Source organism: Schistocerca serialis, chromosome 3 (genome assembly GCF_023864345.2).
Source record: "Schistocerca serialis cubense isolate TAMUIC-IGC-003099 chromosome 3, iqSchSeri2.2, whole genome shotgun sequence".
In the NCBI taxonomy this organism is placed as follows: Eukaryota; Metazoa; Arthropoda; class Insecta; order Orthoptera; family Acrididae; genus Schistocerca; species Schistocerca serialis.
The window spans coordinates 250,960,184-250,979,256 of record NC_064640.1 but is presented as its reverse complement, the minus strand read 5'-3'; the positions used below and the strand labels follow the sequence as shown (position 1 = coordinate 250,979,256).

At 39.5% G+C, this 19,073-nt stretch overlaps 1 protein-coding gene across 4 annotated transcripts in view; it reads left to right on the top strand.

Annotated features, from left to right (window-relative positions):
• The window catches only part of LOC126469999 (CLIP-associating protein 1-A-like), a 237,178-nt gene that overhangs the window by 137,867 nt on the left and 80,238 nt on the right, over positions 1 to 19,073 (top strand). For all 4 annotated transcript variants that reach the window (XM_050097462.1, XM_050097461.1, XM_050097463.1 and 1 more), the window contains one exon: positions 14,015 to 14,128. In XM_050097462.1, coding sequence (XP_049953419.1) covers positions 14,015 to 14,128 — 114 coding nt within the window. The remainder of the gene's footprint in view (positions 1 to 14,014; positions 14,129 to 19,073) is intronic.

Genomic DNA, 19,073 nt, shown 5'->3' with positions numbered 1-19,073 from the left:
TTCTTACAATTAACCATCCATATCGTTGCTGACTACCTTCTTTGAACTTGTAAAGGAGCCATAATGGACATTCACCACGTATCAGAGAAGCAATCAAATGGATCAGTGAGCTAGATCTGGTGATATGAGATTGTACAAGCATGTGATTGTGCACATTAGTCCACAGGTGTTGTATATATGTATTTGTTCTCATCATATGGTAGATAAATAAGTTAGACATAGTTTCTTCAAGAGTTAAGACTGAAGTATTCTATGTCTTTTGGCCTCCAGCACTTCACATCGGAAGATTAAATGTGTCACTGTTTCATCCCTCTCACCATTTATTCTGCACTTATCTCTCTGTACTCATCATGCTTTGGTTTTTCTTAAATTTCCCATGACTTGTCACCAGTCCTACCATGAGTTAAATCTGTCTCTTGGAGCCGAGGATTACAGAACTTCTCTTGAAATATGGGTTTTGTATCATTAGCTTGCCATGTGCTGTTTTTGGATATTAGTCCAATAGAAGATGTGTCCAAAAAAATAGGTATTTTGTAATTTTGCATATTGTATTAGCCCATTTCGTGTGATTTTTCATTGTTGTGTTGGTGAACATGTGTGAAACATATCTGTACACTGGTAGCAGTGTCAGAAGTATAGTTGTCAAGGAGGTTACATGTGTTTCCTTAAGAGTGACTATTATAGGTTTGATTTAAAAACAGAATAAAATGTAACAAGGTTTTAGAAATGTTGAATATTGCTTTTGATGAGACTGCTATGAGTAAAACAAGGGGTTACAAGGGGTATAAGTATTTCCAAGATGGCTGTGAAGATGTTGAAGCTAACAAGCATTCTGGACATCCCACCACACCAACAACCGATGAAACTGTGGAAAAAGTGAAAGAAATTATTGTGAAGGATCACAAGATCACAATCAGAGGAGTTGCTGATTGTTTGGCATATCAGTTGACTCACGCAGTGAAAGCTTTTTGGGTGTTTTGGGTATGAATTGTGTGACAGCAAAATTTTTGCCAAATGCACCTGCTCACACTACATTGCTTTTTCATGTATTTTTGGTAAAAAACAACACTGTGATGATGATACCCTAGCCTCCATATTCACCAGATATGGCCCTGTGTACCTTTTCTCTGTTTCCAGAAATAAAGATAACATTAAAGAGTTGTTGTTTTGCAGGCATAGATGAGATTAAAAGTGCATCGCTGAGAGAACTAAGTGCTTTCCCAAAGATCGAATTCTAGAAGTGTTGCAGAGGTTGGAAGAAGTGATCTCATAAATGTGTAATATCTAAAGGGGACTTCTTTGAAGGAGATAACATTAACATAGATGAATAAATAAAATTATTCCCAGAAAATTAGCATTCCTGTTACTTTTTGAACACGTCTTGTTTCTGCAAGCTGCCTTCTAATCTAGCTTGTTGTTTTGTTCGTATCACCTCAGAGATGGTTAAAAGATGTCCTGGTCCAACTAGTGGAGTCATTGCACCTGCCGTAGCCAGCCTATCAGCTTGTTCAGTGCCACTGACCCTTGTGTGACCAGGGACCCACAGCAGGTTTACCCTGTCACTTTCCCTTATTGTCACAAGGACTTCATGGCATTCTGTAACAATCTTTTATCTCTTTGCAGGAGCTGGTAAAAATTTCAGAGCTGTTTGACTGTCTGGATGAATGTACAGGCCGTAATCCTTCTGGCACCTATGCAGATTCTCCATAGCACATATCTCTGCCTGGAATACTGTAGCTAGCTTTCCTAGAGAAATTGCTTTCTTTAGTTGGGGCTGTACCCTGTATATCCCGGCTCCAGCACCTTCATGTGTTTACAATCTCTCAGTAAACCACACTGCATCTCCTGATAGGTTTGTTCTTCCATTGCTTCCTACTTCTGACTGTTACTTTCAGATGCTAAAGATTAATGTAAACACCCTAAGCTCTACTATTACACATTTATTGTTCTATGACTGGTTTCGTTTGTAGAACATTGTCTGGTTGCCAGCAGTTAAACAGAACAGGAAATTAGGCTAAAGCTACAGCATTTTAACGTATAAAATAGGCAACTCACATTGATAACAGCCTTACACTAGATCCTCACCAAGTTGTGCAGAAGTCATGACACAGTTGGTATTGTTGTTGTCTGTGTCATAACTTAAGCACAACCCGGTGAGAATTTAGTGTAAGGCTGTTATCAGAGTTAGTTGGCAATTTTATTCATTGCTTTAGCCTCATTTCCTGTTTTGTTTAACTGCAGGCAATCTGAAGATGTTTTACAAACAAAACTGCTTGTAACACAATAAATGTGTAGTAGTACAGCTGAGGTAGTTTTCATTATCATTAACGTTATTGTCAGCTGTTGTTCCCAAAGTCACCTTGAAAGGGTTATTAAAGTACCTGAGAGTTGTATAGTTAGCCAGCATTTCCTGTATTTACCATATTCACTATGTTGGTATGGGAGTCTGGATTTCTTAAGGATTTCCATTTACTTCTTGTATGTTATTGTTGCTACTACCTCCATTGTAACACAAAGGTGTGAAGGTGGCATGTCCAGAATGGTCTCCATCCCAGCGGTGAGTATGCTGCTGATTCCACGTGTTATTGCTAAGCGGGCCAATTTCTGTACCTTGCAAATCTCGTTTGAAGCCATCTGCTGTTGTACTTTCTTCCACCATACTGTAGCCCTATAACTTGATCATAGACGTTATTATATTGGTGTATATCTAGTACATACTTCTGGGTCGTGACCCCAGTTTTTACCACAGGCCCTTCTAATGCACATAAGAGCACCTTCCATCTTGGAACACACATTGTTTATCTGTGGGCTCAAATATAGTTTTGCATTCAGTATTACCCAAAGTTACTTTATTGCCTCCTCTACTAGTAGAGTTTTGTCCATGAGCTTAAGATTCCAGTACATTGTTTATATATACTTACTCGTGTAGATGACAGAACCCCTCCTCGCAGACACCCCTCGGTGGTGGTGTTCACCATTTTCTCATTCAACTTTGTGGCTTCTACCTTTCATTTACTCATTATAGTCGTAAACTACTTATATATGGTGGTCTTAATGCCATGGTTGTATTGCTAAAAACCCCTTTAATGTCCAGGAGGGTGCAGGTAGCAATTTCCTGAAAGCATAGTGCTTTTTCCAACTTCTCAACAAACTGGTGAAGTGCTGCTTCACATGATTTGCATAGTTGATATACTTGTTAGTTCACATGTAGAGTAACTTTAGTTAACCTCCCTTCCTTAGCATACCCATTAACCAATTTTACTAATGTCTTTAGGAAAAAGCAGGACAGTCTAATAGTAGTTGAGTCATTGAACAGCCACCTACGTAGCTCTTTTAATGCATTAGTGTCCATTGGGGACACATCAGGAATGTAACAAGTCGCATATCTAGAATTGTGTGCTTTTATATTTACTTCTTCAGTTAGTCTTGCTAGGATGGGTATGATGTGTGCATGCTGTGTGCGGAAACAGGAAGGGCTGACCAGAGTTCACAAACAGCTATATGTGCTGTTGGCTATGGTCAGTCACCTTCAGGTTGCAGCCTCAGGGTACAGCAGTGCCAGAGAATCTGGCGCGTTGCATGGGACACCTCAGGAGTCAGTTGTTTTGCCCATGGGCTCTGCTTCCGAGGCACCTTTTAGCGCATATTGACATGATAGATCTGCCCTCACAGCAGGCTGACTGTTGGATGGTAACATGTTCGCGTTGCTCAAGGCGGACGGCCAATGTGGAAACTGGCTGCCTGGCCTCATCCATTCACCCTATGAGTGGACAGGTGGCTGCTGCTTCACCAGGGTCCGAGCAGCGACGTGGGGGGCAAGGGTTTACTTGTTATTGGCAGCTCCAATGTTTGGCGCATTATGGAGCCCCTAGGCAGATAGCACTCTGGGCTGGAAAGAAAGCCAATGTTCACCTGGTATGTCTGTCAGGAAGCCTCATCTGAGATGTGGAGGCTGCCTTTCAGGTGGCGACTTCCCTTGATAGGTCAGGGGTGCGTAGCAGAGTACTTGTGGAGTGCACATGAGGGTTTTTTAGTTTGAGGTTCTCTAATGGACATTCGCCAGTCGATTCACAGCAAAGAAAGGCAAACAGCATTCAGAATCAAGACACTTTGACTGTCACAATTTTATCAGTAAACTGTCTAAGTATTCGTAGTAAAGTTCCCGAATTTTCTGCCCTCCCGGAAAGTTATTGCACTCAAATTATTCTTGGGACCAGAAGCTGGCTGAAACCCAAAGTGGAAATCTCTGAGATATTTAGTGAGTCATGGAATGTATATCAGAAAGACAGATTACAGGCCACAGGAGGGGAAGTGTTCATTGCAGTTGACAAAAATAGTGTCTCTATTGATGTTGAAATTGAGTGTGACAGTGAAGTCGTCTGGTCACGTATAACAGGTGTAGGTGAAACTATGTTAATTGTTGGATGTGGCCACCCGATTGCGCTGTGACAGTTCTAGAGTCATTCAAAGGAAGTCTATGGTCAATAGCACTTAAATACTCAGATCATGCAATAATAGTTGGAGGTGACTTTAACCTGTTGCATATAGACTGAGATGTCTACAGATTCATTGGGGGGGACAGACAGACAGACAGTCATGCGAACTACTTTTGAACACGTTTTCTGAAAATAGTATTGAGCAGCTAGCTTGGCAGCCCACTCACAATGAAAATATCTTAGACCTTGTAGCTACAAATAGGCCAGACCTTATTGACATGTCAGTATAGAAGTGGGGATTAGCAATCATGATGTCATTATAGCAACCATGATTATGAGAGTTAATAAATCAGTCAAGAAGGCTAGGAGAGTGTTCCTGCTAGACAGATCAGATAAGGAGTTCACTTATACAGTGAATTGGCATCACTTGGTACCAGTAAGATGGACGCACAGGAATAATGAGCAATGTTTAAGCAGATTGTAATTCATGGTCTAGAGAGTTATGTGCCTAGTAAACGGATTAAGGGTGATCAAGACCCACCAAGGTTTAATAACGAAATTCGCAAGGTGCTGAGGAAACAGAGGCTGTTGCACTCTACGTCAAAAAGGGACACACAACAATGGCAGGTGAAGGTTAGTAGAGATTCGTGTGTCTGTGAAAAGATCGATGCGCGAAGCATACAACAGCTACCACCATCACACCTTAGCAAAAGATCTGACAGAGAACCTGTGAAAATTACGGTCAAAATTGCTAAGTGGCTCTAATGCTTCCATTCAGTCCCTTGTTGACCGGTCTGGTGTGGCAGTTGAAGATAGCAAAACAAAAACCGAAGTCTCAAATTTCATGTTCAAGAAATTGTTTATGCAGGAGAAACATACAAACATTCCATCATTTGACCATCGGACAGACTCCTGTATGGACAACATAGAAATTCACATACCTGGCATAGAGAAGCAACTGAAAGATTTGAAAACAAATCCCAGCTTGATTTTAGAAAGAGTACTTGCTCTACGGCATTGGCCCCTTACCTAGCTTGCATTTATCATAAATCTCTCGCCCACCACAAAGTTCCAAGTGACTGGAAAAAAATTACAGGTGACTCCAGTATATAAGAAAGGTAAAAGAATGGACCTGCAAAATTGCAGACCAATATTCCTAACTTCTGTTTGCTGCAGAATCCTTGAACACATTCTCAGTTTGAATATAATAAACTATCTTTAAGCTAAGAAGTTGTGTCCATGAATCAGCATGGTTTTAGAAAGCATTGCTCATGCGAAACTAAGCTTGCCATTTTCTCACATGATATACTGAGAACTATGGATGCAGGGCACCAGGCAGATTCCATATTTGTAGATTTCCGGAAAGCATTTGACACAGTGCCCCATTTCAGACTGTTAACAAAGGTATGACCATATGGAATAAGTTCACAGATATGTGTTTTGAAGACATCTTAAATAATAGAACCCAGTATGTTGTCCTCGGTGGCATGTGTTTATCAGAGGCAAGGGTATCATCAGGAGTGCCCCAGGGAAATGTGACAGGACTGCTGTTGTTCTCTATATACATAAATGATTTGGTGGGGAGGTTGGGCAGCAGTCTATGGTTGTTTGCTGATGATGGTGTGGTATATGGTAAAGTGTCGAAGTTGAGTGACTAGGAAGATACAAGAGGACTTTGACCAAATTTTCAGTTGGTGTGATGAATGGCAGCTAGCCCAAAATGTGGAAAAATGTAAGTTAATGTGCATCAGTAGGAAGAACAAACTTGTAATGTTCGGATACAGTATCACTAGTGTCCAGCTTGACACAATCAAGTCGTTTAAATATCTGGGCATAACACTGCAAAGTGATATGAGGTGGAATCGGCATGTGAAACTGTGGTAAGTAAGGCAAATGGTTGACTTTGGTTTATTGTGAGAATTTCAGAAAAGAGTGGTTCACCTGTAAACAAAACTGCATGTAGGATCTGGTACTATTTATTCTTGAGTACTGCTCGACTGTTTGGGATCTGTACCAGGTCAGATTGAAGGAAGGTATCAAAGCAATTCAGAGGAGGGCTGCTAGATTTGTTACTGGTAGATTCAAACAACACATAAGTGTTACAGAGATGCTTCAGGAACTCAAAGGGGAAACCTTGGAGGGAAGGCGGCATTCTTTTCAGGAATCACTTTTGATAAAACTTAGAAAACTGGCATTTGAAACTGACTGCTGAACGATTCTACTGCCGCCAACATACATCGGGCGTGCCACAAACATATCGTGCGTAAGGACTACGAAGATAAGACATGAGAAATTAGGGCTCATACGAAGGTGATTAGACAGTAGTTGTTTCCTCACTCTATTTGCGAGTGGAACATGAGGGGAAATGACAAGTAGTGGTACGGGGTGCTCTCTGCTATGCACCTTACGGTGGCTTTCAGGGTATCGATGTAGATGTAGATTTCTCTCTGGCTTCAGATAGTTTTGCTTGCTTAATGACAAGGCTGTGTTTGGCAAATGCCTTCAGCTGTTTTGCCCATTTTCCTTTACTTCTTGCATTGTTTAACAGTTTTCTTACTGGCTTCCTTTGCAATTCCAGGTTGTTGTTATTTTCTAGGTACCAGGTCATAATGTCAGATGTCACTTCATCTGCCATTTCCTCGAGTACTACTGGAGTCCGTACTAAAATTACAAATTCAGATATGGATGAGTTTAGGTCTTTCCTATAAGACTCTTATGTTGTGTTCCTAGGATTCCTATAGGCCATGGTCTGTTTAGCATTCATTTCAGCCTCAAACTTGTTATATGTGTGTTCTGATAAGGATGGCTCCAACACCGCATGCCATTGTTTGACGTAACTACCTGTTAAGGTGAACCCAAAGGTTATGCCCATTATTTCTTCCTTTCTTATGTTCCTGAAGGTCGATTTGATGCCCTATTCAGGATCTCCAGGCTACTCTCAATTAAATTTTCCTCTGCTGTTGGTGTCGCTGCTTCCCCTCAACAGGTTGTGGGCATTGGCATCACAACCAACCAACAGTTGTTCATTCAGCTATGAACACCTGTCTACATGGTACCTTAATTTTGCAACTTCATTCACTACGTCCCTGAAACGAAAGTCCGCCATGGGCAGGAATGAAATTCCGCACTCAACATAAATGCATATTCTGGTGTTCTTTAAATTTCTAGTATGTTACCTCTGGCATTTTGCCTCCAGCATCATCGTCCAGTTTCCCCAAGACCTGAAACGCCTCATTTATATACATAGGGTTCCTGGATCCGGACAACGTCCACCTCTTGTCTTCCCAGAAGACAACTCGGGGTGACAGTTGCCCCCTTACTGTGTTGCAGATTTATCTGCAACCCTTGCAGCCACTAACTCCACACCATGGTCATTTCCAGTGTGTGAGATTACTCTGACGATAGCCTGCAAGAACCCTTTCTTCCCATTGCCCTCAAGGATTCCTCACTGACTTCCATCACAGGGGCCTATTTCTTACCTCGGCTATTTCTGGATCCAATTATTGTGATAAAAGGGAATATTAGACTCCTCTCCTGTTCCTTGTCTTGACTTGTCTCTTGTTCCTGTCTTGGAAGTAGAAGGGATCTGTTTTTCCCCTTCACTCTAAGACCACCTTTGTAGAGGTCTTAAGTTTGGGACCTTTTGTCTTCCTTTTCGTTTTGTTGTTTGTGAAGTTTTCTCCTTTCAGCCCCAGACAATGATTTGACCTCGATACAGTCCAACTTCTCAGTGATGATTTCCTCTTCTTGGATTGGTCTATCAACTGATCCAATTCCAGAAACAGCTTCCATTAGTTCGAACCTCAATGCTTGGGTGTTTTAAGTCTCATCAAATCCCACAGTTTTTGTTTCTCCATTTTGGTACCATGAGATTTAGCCATTTATTTGGTTGATACCATGGTGCTCAGCATGGTGCAAGGCTAGTTACTTGGATCAGTTGACCAGTAGCCCTGAGACTACATTCATGACACATTTTGCTACATGCCACACACCCCTCAGCATGAATTGTAGTGGAGCTTTGTGAGGCACTCTGCTCATCTGGTTCATCCAGCATAGGAGATTCTGCCATTAGCTACACTACAGCTGTCATAGCCCTCAGCTTCATGCATACACAGAAGCCTTTCTATCTGCATGATCAGTATTTCAACTACGGGGTGGTGTCCCCAGAGAAGGGACTCTCATGATACCTTGTGATGAATATGCCAAACCCACCTCGTAAAATCGACAAGTATGCAGGATTTATTGGAGCTGCTGTGGAATCTGTTGCATGTGAGTCAATGAAGGGTGCTGCAAACAAAGCTGTTGAAATAAATGATAGTATGACTGACATACCAGTAGCTTTCGATGGCACTTGGCAGAAGTGCGGCTACAGTTCTAAGAATTCTTTTGCTACGGTGACCAGTGTGTATACTGGAAAGAAAGGTAATAGATTTCCAGATTTTAACGAAACATTGTTGTAAGTGTAAATCAGGGAATGAAGAAGGGCATGTCTGTGACAGAAATTATGAAGGCACAAGTGGTGGTAGAAGAGGACCAGGTTGAGGAAGTTGAAACAAAGTTTGCAGACAAGAAATTTTCTGATGGTAAAACCATAAGAGGCAGGCTAACAGACAAAATGATTGATGAACTACAGCAGTATTATGGGATGGCCATTAGAAATAATACTGAGGGTTTGTTGAAAATGAAGCAGGCAATAAGGGCTACCTTCTTCCACAGACTGTCAACTGATGAAAAACCAGTACACCATCTTTGTCCTCCTGGACCTGATTCATGGTGCAATTACCGCAATGCGCAATACTCAAACAGTTCATGCAACCACAAACGTTCCATCCCAGCAGCAGTCATGGATATCATAAGACCTATTTACAGAGACCTGACAAACATGAATTACTGGAGAAGTGTCTGGATGGTCAGACTCAAAATCCCAATGATTCATTCAGTAACCTTATGTGGACTTGCTTACCAAAAAATGTTTTTCTTTGTATGAAGACGCTAAAGTGGGGGTTCAGTTATGCTGTTATTGTTTTTAATGATGGCAACATTGGTAGGGTGAAACTGCTACAGCATATGAGAATTAATCCTGGAGCAAACTGCATCAGAGAACTTGAATGAATGGACAAGGTTCACATTGATAAAGCAGAGTATGCAACACAGTTGGCCACGGAGGAGTCCAGAAGGAAGAAAAGAAGAAAAAACTTGGAATAAGATCAAGATGATGATATACAGTGTGGTTCATGGTGTTTCTGCGTGACTAAAAATAAAAATATTAAGCATATATTAAATGAGTTAAAGTCTTTTGGAACTTTACATTCACATTTTCTGTTTCCTTTTTCCTAAATCTTGGAAACCACTTTGAGTAAGCATTCAAATTTTCAACAAGTAATAACATACACATCCTGTGTCTACTGAACTAAAAGAAGAACATGATGTTATGTATAATTTAAATTATTTAGGATAAAGTACAAAAAAGTATACAAAATTTTAACTGCATGATTAAAAAATTGTATTTCTGAAAGCAGTGGCTGAAATGCAATTATTGTAGTTTAGTAGACTCAGAAAATACAATTTAATGTCCTGTAAAAGTTTCATGTCAATGGCTACAGTAGTTTCTGAAATACAGGGGAAGCCAAGTCACTAAATTTAACATTGTCGGGATAGGGCGTTCGAACTCCCTTAAATGCTATATCGCAGTTGTCGAAAAACCTAATTAGAATATGATGACTCTTGCGTGTCACTATCATTGCATGTACATCTTTGTTACGTGACATAGTTGCTAAGCTGTGTCCCTCACTGAGTGAAGTGTTGCTGCTGTGCACATTCCACTATGAAGTGTTGTCTGAATCCGTGTACCACCATTCGCTGTTGTTGCTTCTGCTAGACCAACACTGTGTGTTATGTGTGTACTCACACCAGCGTCGGCTGCTGCTGCACCACTCCTGGTTGCCTTCTGGGATTGCTGCTGTAACTTCAGGCATCGTCTGTATGCAACGGCTTGTTCCAGTTTCTTCTGTCTTCTCTTGGCATCATCTGTCTGGTGGTCTCGTTCCAACTTCTTCTTCTTCTTCTTCTTCTTCTTCTTCTCTGTTGCTCTTCCGTCCATGCCACTAGCCAGCATACTGATTGTTCAAGTAAAGAAAAGGACCCCCAGAACTGTTTCATATTTTTGTTTGACATTTGGCTGAGTGGGTTCAGTTACAAAAGGGAGGGCGACCCATTCCATTAATATGTAGCATGCTGTTGCCGAATAAGAAAACAGCAAACAATCCTTCCTAATCAGTGACAAACCCTGCACCTTAAAGTAATCTATATATGTTGCGTCCAGCGAATGGTCTCTGTGCTGATTGACATTATGCAGAGGTAGATCTGTTCAATTAGCAGTCTATGGCTACGGCTAATCAAATATTTTGAAAATTATGGCACTCTGTTGAGGAAATATGAACATATGGAGGCAATACTCAAGAACAATGTTTACTGTACTGACCTTTGTACAATTTGTAAATTTCCCAAGAAGAAGCAACATGCTAAGTATGGAGGAGCGACACCAGAGCTTATTCTAAGTCCAGACCTGAGGCCTGATTTAACATGGGATCCATCTGTTATGATTGTATGCAACTGACAAACTCTCCTGGATGATGTGTGGCCTCCTTTAGCCCTTGTGGCTGTGGCCACATCCACATGCTCAGCCGGACAGAGCAGCATGGTCTCACGGGATGTCACATGTTAAATTCGGCCCCAACCAGCTGGCACCCTTGTGGTGGAATTTGCTATGTATTCTGCAAGCATAAATTGTTCAGTCTGGCTACTGCCATTGCTTTTTAGTCAGTGTATTGTCCTCATATGCGACAGCACAGAAAAGATAAATCTAACTTAACTTGTAGCAGAAGTTATGACCAGTGTTGTTTAGGTTGCAAAATTCATTCTTCTTCCAGAATGAGATTTTCACTCTGCAGCGGAGTGTGCGCTGATATGAAACTTCCTGGCAGATTAAAACTGTGTGCCCGACCGAGACTCGAACTCGGGACCTTTGCCTTTCGCGGGCAAGTGCTCTACCAACTGAGCTACCGAAGCACGACTCACGTCCGGTACTCACAGCTTTACTTCTGCCAGCACCTCGTCTCCTACCTTCCAAACTTTACAGAAGCTCTCCTGCGAACCTTGCAGAACTAGCACTCCTGAAAGAAAGGATATTGCGGAGACATGGCTTAGCCACAGCCTGGGGGATGTTTCCAGAATGAGATTTTCACTCTGCAGCGGAGTGTGCGCTGATATGAAACTTCCTGGCAGATTAAAACTGTGTGCCCGACCGAGACTCGAACTCGGGACCTTTGCCTTTCGCGGGCAAGTGCTCTACCAACTGAGCTACCGAAGCACGACTCACGTCCGGTACTCACAGCTTTACTTCTGCCAGCACCTCGTCTCCTACCTTCCAAACTTTACAGAAGCTCTCCTGCGAACCTTGCAGAACTAGCACTCCTGAAAGAAAGGATATTGCGGAGACATGGCTTAGCCACAGCCTGGGGGATGTTTCCAGAATGAGATTTTCACTCTGCAGCGGAGTGTGCGCTGATATGAAACTTCCTGGCAGATTAAAACTGTGTGCCCGACCGAGACTCGAACTCGGGACCTTTGCCTTTCGCGGGCAAGTGCTCTACCAACTGAGCTACCGAAGCACGACTCACGTCCGGTACTCACAGCTTTGCCCGCGAAAGGCAAAGGTCCCGAGTTCGAGTCTCGGTCGGGCACACAGTTTTAATCTGCCAGGAAGTTTCATTCTTCTTATTGAGTACCTTACCAGGGGTGAAACAAAATCTGGTGAATACCACAGAAATCTCACAATTGTTGGAAAAATTTGGAAAAAAAGGTGTCTGAATAAATGAAAATGGATCCAAATGAAAAAAATAAAAACAACATTCTTTAGGACAAGGCGCCTGCTTACAAAGCCTCATTGATAATGGAAAAAACGGAGGAACTGGTGGTACAATTGTCTCCCTCCCTCTGTTTTTGGGGAAGGTGACTGTTACACATTACCATTATTTTTTGTATCTATTATTTTTGCAATTTTTGAAAGATCTGGTAGTTTTTTTTTAGATTTGTACTATATACAATGACTTTATAAAGTTGAAGCTGTCTATGACCTTTGCCATTATCGTACTATGTGATTGTAGTAAATCAGTATCAGTAATGGGTTCATGAAATTTTTCCAGTAGTTTTCTACATGTACTTCTATGACATTAGAGGCAACAGAAAAGGCTCTGCTGTTACATTTGTCTCTCTCTCATATACACTACTTGATATCTCCACCCTCACCTCACCTTTAGTGTGTCTCACCCTTCTGTCCTCTTCCCTACCCCCTCTCAGCCCCCTGCCACTGTGTGTGTGTGTGTGTGTGTGTGTGTGTGTGTGTGTTTCTTTCTTCCTCTCTGTCCTCACCCCCACTATTCTTAATTTGAATCAAGGTGAAAGGAGAGATTCTGTTTTCCTCCGCTATCATTAACGCTTGCTTACGTATGTGCCTACTAGTCCTTATAATCAATCTGTGTTTCTGTTTGTTTTTTTGCTGCTTGGATATAAGATGACCATAGGCAATGTAAGTAAGCTGATTACTCTAGCTGAATTCAATTCTTTTTTAGATTTTACTATGATGAAAGGTTTTGAGAAACTATTTGACTTCATGTTTGATCTTCAACCACATTTGCATAATCAGAGGCATCTTCTTGCTGAAAAGTTTTGTATGTTTTATATTTCTTGTACATTCTGTTTTAGCAAAGTAGTAAACTCGTGACAGATCTGTGTTACTACAGTCATAATTCGATATCATATGCTGATGTGTAAATGAAACCTACACAAATGTTTGGGAATATTTCTGTTCAATAAAAATCCTGGCTAATTAAAAATTTTCCAAGGCCTGCAATGTTATACAAGTGCCCTCTTCACATACATGCACACACACAGTAAGAAACATACATTAGAACAATCTGAGTCTGCTGCTGTGGTCCATTTATTCTCGCTACCTTCCTCATGATTTGATCCGTTCATATAATTTTATGCTAGTTCACTGACATTGTTGCAACTAGGCATTTGAATCCATAATGAAATATATCAATGGCCAGCTGATCATGGCAATGTACATTACGCTGTTGCATGCATCATTAATGTTTCATCTTAGCTAAGGTGCCCAAGGTTGTGTATCAGAAATTTAGTGTATTATTATATTATTTTCCCTAGTTTTAATTAGAAGAGAATTTTATAACTTAAATTCACTAATTTTGTTTATACTGCAATAAATATTTGGACATACTCACCAAATATGAAAAAGTGTACTACCCAATCTAGCATCATTCTGTCTGCTTTTGGAACTCATTAAACATAGACTTACAAAAACAACTCTCAGCAACATGGTTCTTGTTTGAGTTGTCCTCACCTTGCCTTCCTCCTTTGCTGTTCTCTCTGGTATCTTGTACGGAATGGATAAATTTGCTCATTTACCCAAGTTGCTGTGTGCTTTGAATAGTTCCATTTTTACTGTTATTAAGATGAATACTGATAGGAAGATTATGGAAAATAATTGTTGTTCGCAGCTCGGCCAGGAAAGAAAGCTGCAGACTCATCTGGCATGTCCACAAGTGTCATAACATCTCCAGAAAGATTGGGCAGAACAAGGAGTCGGATGTCAAATGTATCTCAGTCCCAACGTAAGTATCTTCAGTTCGTTCTTTCTATTAATTTTCTTCAGTTTCTCTCATTTTATTGCTATTAATATCTTTGTCATTGTGTGTGTGTGTGTGTGTGTGTGTTGTTGTTGTTGTTGTTGTTGTTGATGATGATGATCATGCAATTCTTGGTATGAAAGAGACCCAAAATCTCATTAAAAGTCAAGGCATATAATAAAACAAATTTTAATAGATGTTAACTGTAAAGTAGTGGGTATATATTTCTGTAACAAGTAAGGTTTTATTTTCTGAAGTTGTTGCTTATCATAGATCAAATTTTTATGGAGGAGCCAGGATGGAAGTAATTTATAGAATTTATTATTTGTTAATACTTAGCTTCAGCTGAAACAAGAATGCATATAAGGATTGTGTTCAAGTTTGTAAGTATAGTAAATGAAACAACAGAGAAAAGATAGCCTTGTAAATGGTAGACAGTTGGTCAAATGAGTTTTAAGGTAACTGTGATAATTACAAGTTCGTATGAGAAAATATGAAACTGTAATGTTGCCGTTCCTGTTCTTAGTACATACCCTGTAAAAGTGTAGTTAATACATAATGTAAATATTGCTCCAGTATACGAGTAATATGGGGTCACTTCCTTCCAATAAAGTGAAGGCTTGTAACTGGGATTTCAGTTCTGGCTACGTAACACAGTTCTCTGTGTACCTTAAGTGGCAGATTTTTAGGGCAGTCATTGTAGGCAACATTTTTGCATCAACATTGTTCAGTGTTGTCAGAACATCTGATAAAATTTGATATCAATTGTAAGATTCACACAGATCCCATTAAGAAAATGGGAAGGTGGACCTCAGCAATTACAACTCAAATTAGTGTATTAAGTATCTATGATCTCGTGCAGTGATGACTTTATAGCCACCCCAGTGTTCATGTTGTAATATTCCAGCCAAGTCAGTATGCAGCAGAGTTGATCATTGATCAAAGTAAGTGCATTGTAGGTGTAAGTGTTCACCATTTGTGCACTACTTAATTATCATTGAGAGAAAAAATTACAAACAAACTGTGTTTTGTGTATCTTTATCTTTTGCTTCTGCCTGTTGTCTGAGGTTGGGTTTGGTATGGTTAAATTAGATTAGATGTACTTTTCATTCCAATAGAGCCGTAGTGAGGAGATCCACAAGGATGTAGAACATGTCGGAAAACAAAAATACACAGTAAATATTTACAAAGAACAACAGGTATGCTAATGTACCTTTCACAGATCCCAAGTGAAATGGTCCTCATGGATGTGGTATAAGCAAAAAAATCATGAACATATTTTCATTTAAAATGCAATAACAAACTTGTCACTAAATTTATACAGGAGTCAGGTTGTATGTAATACTTAACATTATTTGAGATTATTAGTAACATATACATGTCAGTTAGTTCTACTGAAAAATTCATCAGTGGAGTAGAAGAAGTTGGCTGCCAATAGATCCTAGAGGCTCATCTTAAACTGAACTTTATTCATAATTAAACTTTTAACTACCATCTGCATACTGACTTGCCATTTCGAAATGTTACTGATGAAAGGTCGTTGATATCCACAAGGAAAAGTAAGGGATCTAAGATGGAATTTGGTGTGACAGCACGTGTAATTAATTCCCAGTTGAATGATACCTAATAGCTTAATACACTCTCTTTCCTACTGACATCCTTTGTGTCCTGTCCGGGTAGAATTTGAACCATTTTGCAACATTTCCTTTTGACCATAATATTCTAATTTACTGAAAAGAATGTTGTGATTTACAGAGTCAAATGCCTTTGACTGATCACAAAATATGCCAGTAGCCTGTAATTTATTGTCTAATGAATTAAGTACATTCTTGCTGTGTGTGTAGATAGGCTTCTCAATATCAGAACTCGTTAGAAATCTGAACTGTGACTTTGACAAATGTTATTTGTTGTAGGATGGTTAAGAACCCAATTTTATATTAACTTTTCTAAAATTTTTACGAATCCTGGTAAAAGAGAAATAAGATGCAAATTTATCTGTATTTCTTAATCTCCTTTCTGAAACAAGAGCTTATCTTCAGAATATTTCAACCACTCAGGAAATGTTCTGCTGAACAGTAACTTAACAGTTACTAAAATCAGAAGCACACTGTTTAATTAACTTTGTAAATATTTTATCACAACTGTGAGATTTTTTATTTTTAATGGTTTTATGGTGGACCTTACTTATGTAGGTGTAATAAGGATCATATTAATATTCTTCTCTTCTATCACTCCAGGGTTGGACATACGACCTGTTCCAGTCTCACCATCGTTGCCCCATGCGATTTGGGAAATGTTTTTGGTGACATATGAAGTACACATTCTCTCCATTTTTCTGTGTATAGGATTGCATTTTGGGTTATTGGTTGAATCCTAATTCTTTCCTTATTACTTGATTTCTAATGCTGGCTTTCCCAGTGTAGCCTTTACTGAAGTTATTTGTAAAGACTGGACTGAGATATTCCATGGTAGCGTATTCTGAACATGACAACCCTTCTTTTCAGTAACATTTATGAAATCCTTGTTAAAAAGTTGTGCAACACTGCACACATCTTGTTACCTGTGTATAATTTGCTATTAATGCTATCTGCTCCTCTTCACCTCTCATTCTAGCAGTCTCCTCTTATCTTTTTCTCATAATGCATTTTGTTTCACGGTTGTATTACTATCTTTAATATTTTGCAGCATGTCTTGTAATGAACTATAGCATCAGCATCAGAGCTGTTTTTCCGATTGACGGGTATAGTTTCCTTTTTGTTGTACAAGGCACCTTTATTCCTTGGGTAAACCTTATGTTCTTTGTAGACTTATGTTTAATCTGTACTAGTTTTCGGGGAACACAGATACCAAATAGGGTCAGGACATTATTAATAAAGTGTGGCATTTTTTAATACCTGCCTTAAGCACTGTATACATCACACCAGTTCATGTCTTTGAGGAGTTTCCTAAAATAATCAGTTTCTGGCTGATTGGCTACCCTGTTGAACTCAGATTTAGTGGATTTTATATCCTGTTCAGTAGTAGCATTTAACAAACGGAACTGCATGTCATGGTCTGAGAGGCCTTTGACTATTGATTTTGTAACATAATTTTGTTAATTAGACCTTCGTATAAAGATGTAATCAAGGGTTATTTTGAAGCAGTAAGCTACCCTAGTTGGGAAGTTTAAAGTAGGAATTAAGTTGATTGCTGTTACTGACTAATAAATTCTTACTGAAAGAGTATTTAAGAAAATCTACATTAAAGTCCTCAAAAACCACTGATGTTAGTGACTAATAAATTCTTACTAGAAGAGTTTTTAAGAAAGTCTAAGTTTAAATCCACGAAAACCACCATTTTCTCTCTCTCTCTCTCTCTCTCTCTCTCTCTCTCTCTCTCTCTCTCTATCTCTATCTCTATCTCTCCCCCCCCCCCCCCCCCCCGTCTCTGTTTCCTCCCCTCCCCCTTTTGGTTAAATAGGCCAACAAAACTTCACGTTTAATAGGCCAGGAGAGTTTCATGGGGCAATTGAAACATATTTCATCATCTTCTTCTTCATTTGTTTACATCAAATCACCTGTTTGTAGCACAGCTTCTACAGACAGCTCAGACAAAATGACAGATGTTTTCAGACAAGTGGCATATACTTCAAGTAATCGGTTAATCAGACTGATTGGCGTAGTTCCTTTACAGATTGAAAGTGAAACAAAGATTCACTGAACTGGCCCATGAAACCCACTTACTCACTGAATTGGTGCGCAGTAGCTGTATTTTTAGTCTCACCTTTCCCACATTTCTCTGCCAGGGAGCTGGTTGGTTGTGTTGTCCTCATCATTTCATCATTCATGACTGGCTAGAGTGGACTGTGTAAAAATTCTGATTTTTTTATGGGGGCTGATGACCGCGCAGTTGAGTGCCCTGCAAAGCGATCACCACGACGACAACCACCACCACCACCACCACCACCACCACCTTTCCCACAATAGTTTTCTTGAAATGAAAACTTTTTAATTTCAACATTAATTTTGACAAAGTGAGACCTGAGAATTAGGGTTACAAATATATAGTATTGGCAATTAAAATCTTGTTCAATTTTACAAAAGAATATTCTGGAACGTGAAAGTCTTTATTATCAGCAACTATTCAAAGACATTATTTTTGGAAAAAAATTGAGAAGAGGTGTTTTCAGTTGAGGTATGTCAAGGCTAATACTAATAACTTTCACCTGTGTAGAAATTTTAGGTAGTACATATTTTGTATGTATCGTAACTTGGTCATATTTTGTTAAATAAACATTTTTTAATTAAATTAACTAGACTGTTACATTCAGGAGAATGGTAGCTAAATACTGAATAATATAATTTATTGACAGTATGTGGAACATATTGATTAACCATTACAATTTAATACACAATAGAAAAAAAATGTAAAGTGTTGTTTGGATTATTAGTTCCTCCTTTTATTTTTAATTACTTACTTATTGTAAAATAAATGATGTGGTGACAAACTTTTATTACTCTATGTTAAGCATAAGTGTTACACTTGACTATATCTCAGAAATTTTATTAGTTACAGCCCATGCTGGATGGAATAATTACTTATATGTGGTCACAATAGTTCAGATATAAACATGGGTATTGACTAAAAAAGTAATGGAAATTTACATACCCCCATTTACATACATTTCTGTATGCAGAATGAGCTGAGTTCCATTCTTCAATTGTCCTAAACCACATAAGACAAATGCTGGGATGGTTCCTTCAAAAGGATATGGCCAGTTTCATTTCCCTCCATACTCCATCTGAGCTTGTGCTTTGTCTCTAATTCTCAACCCTAATCTTCCTTCCCTATTTCCCATATCTCATTACTCTTCCACTTTACCCTTTAGAGTTCATTCCTGTTAGTAGTGCTTGCATCCTCTATGGCATGGAATGTCTCACAAAGAAATTTT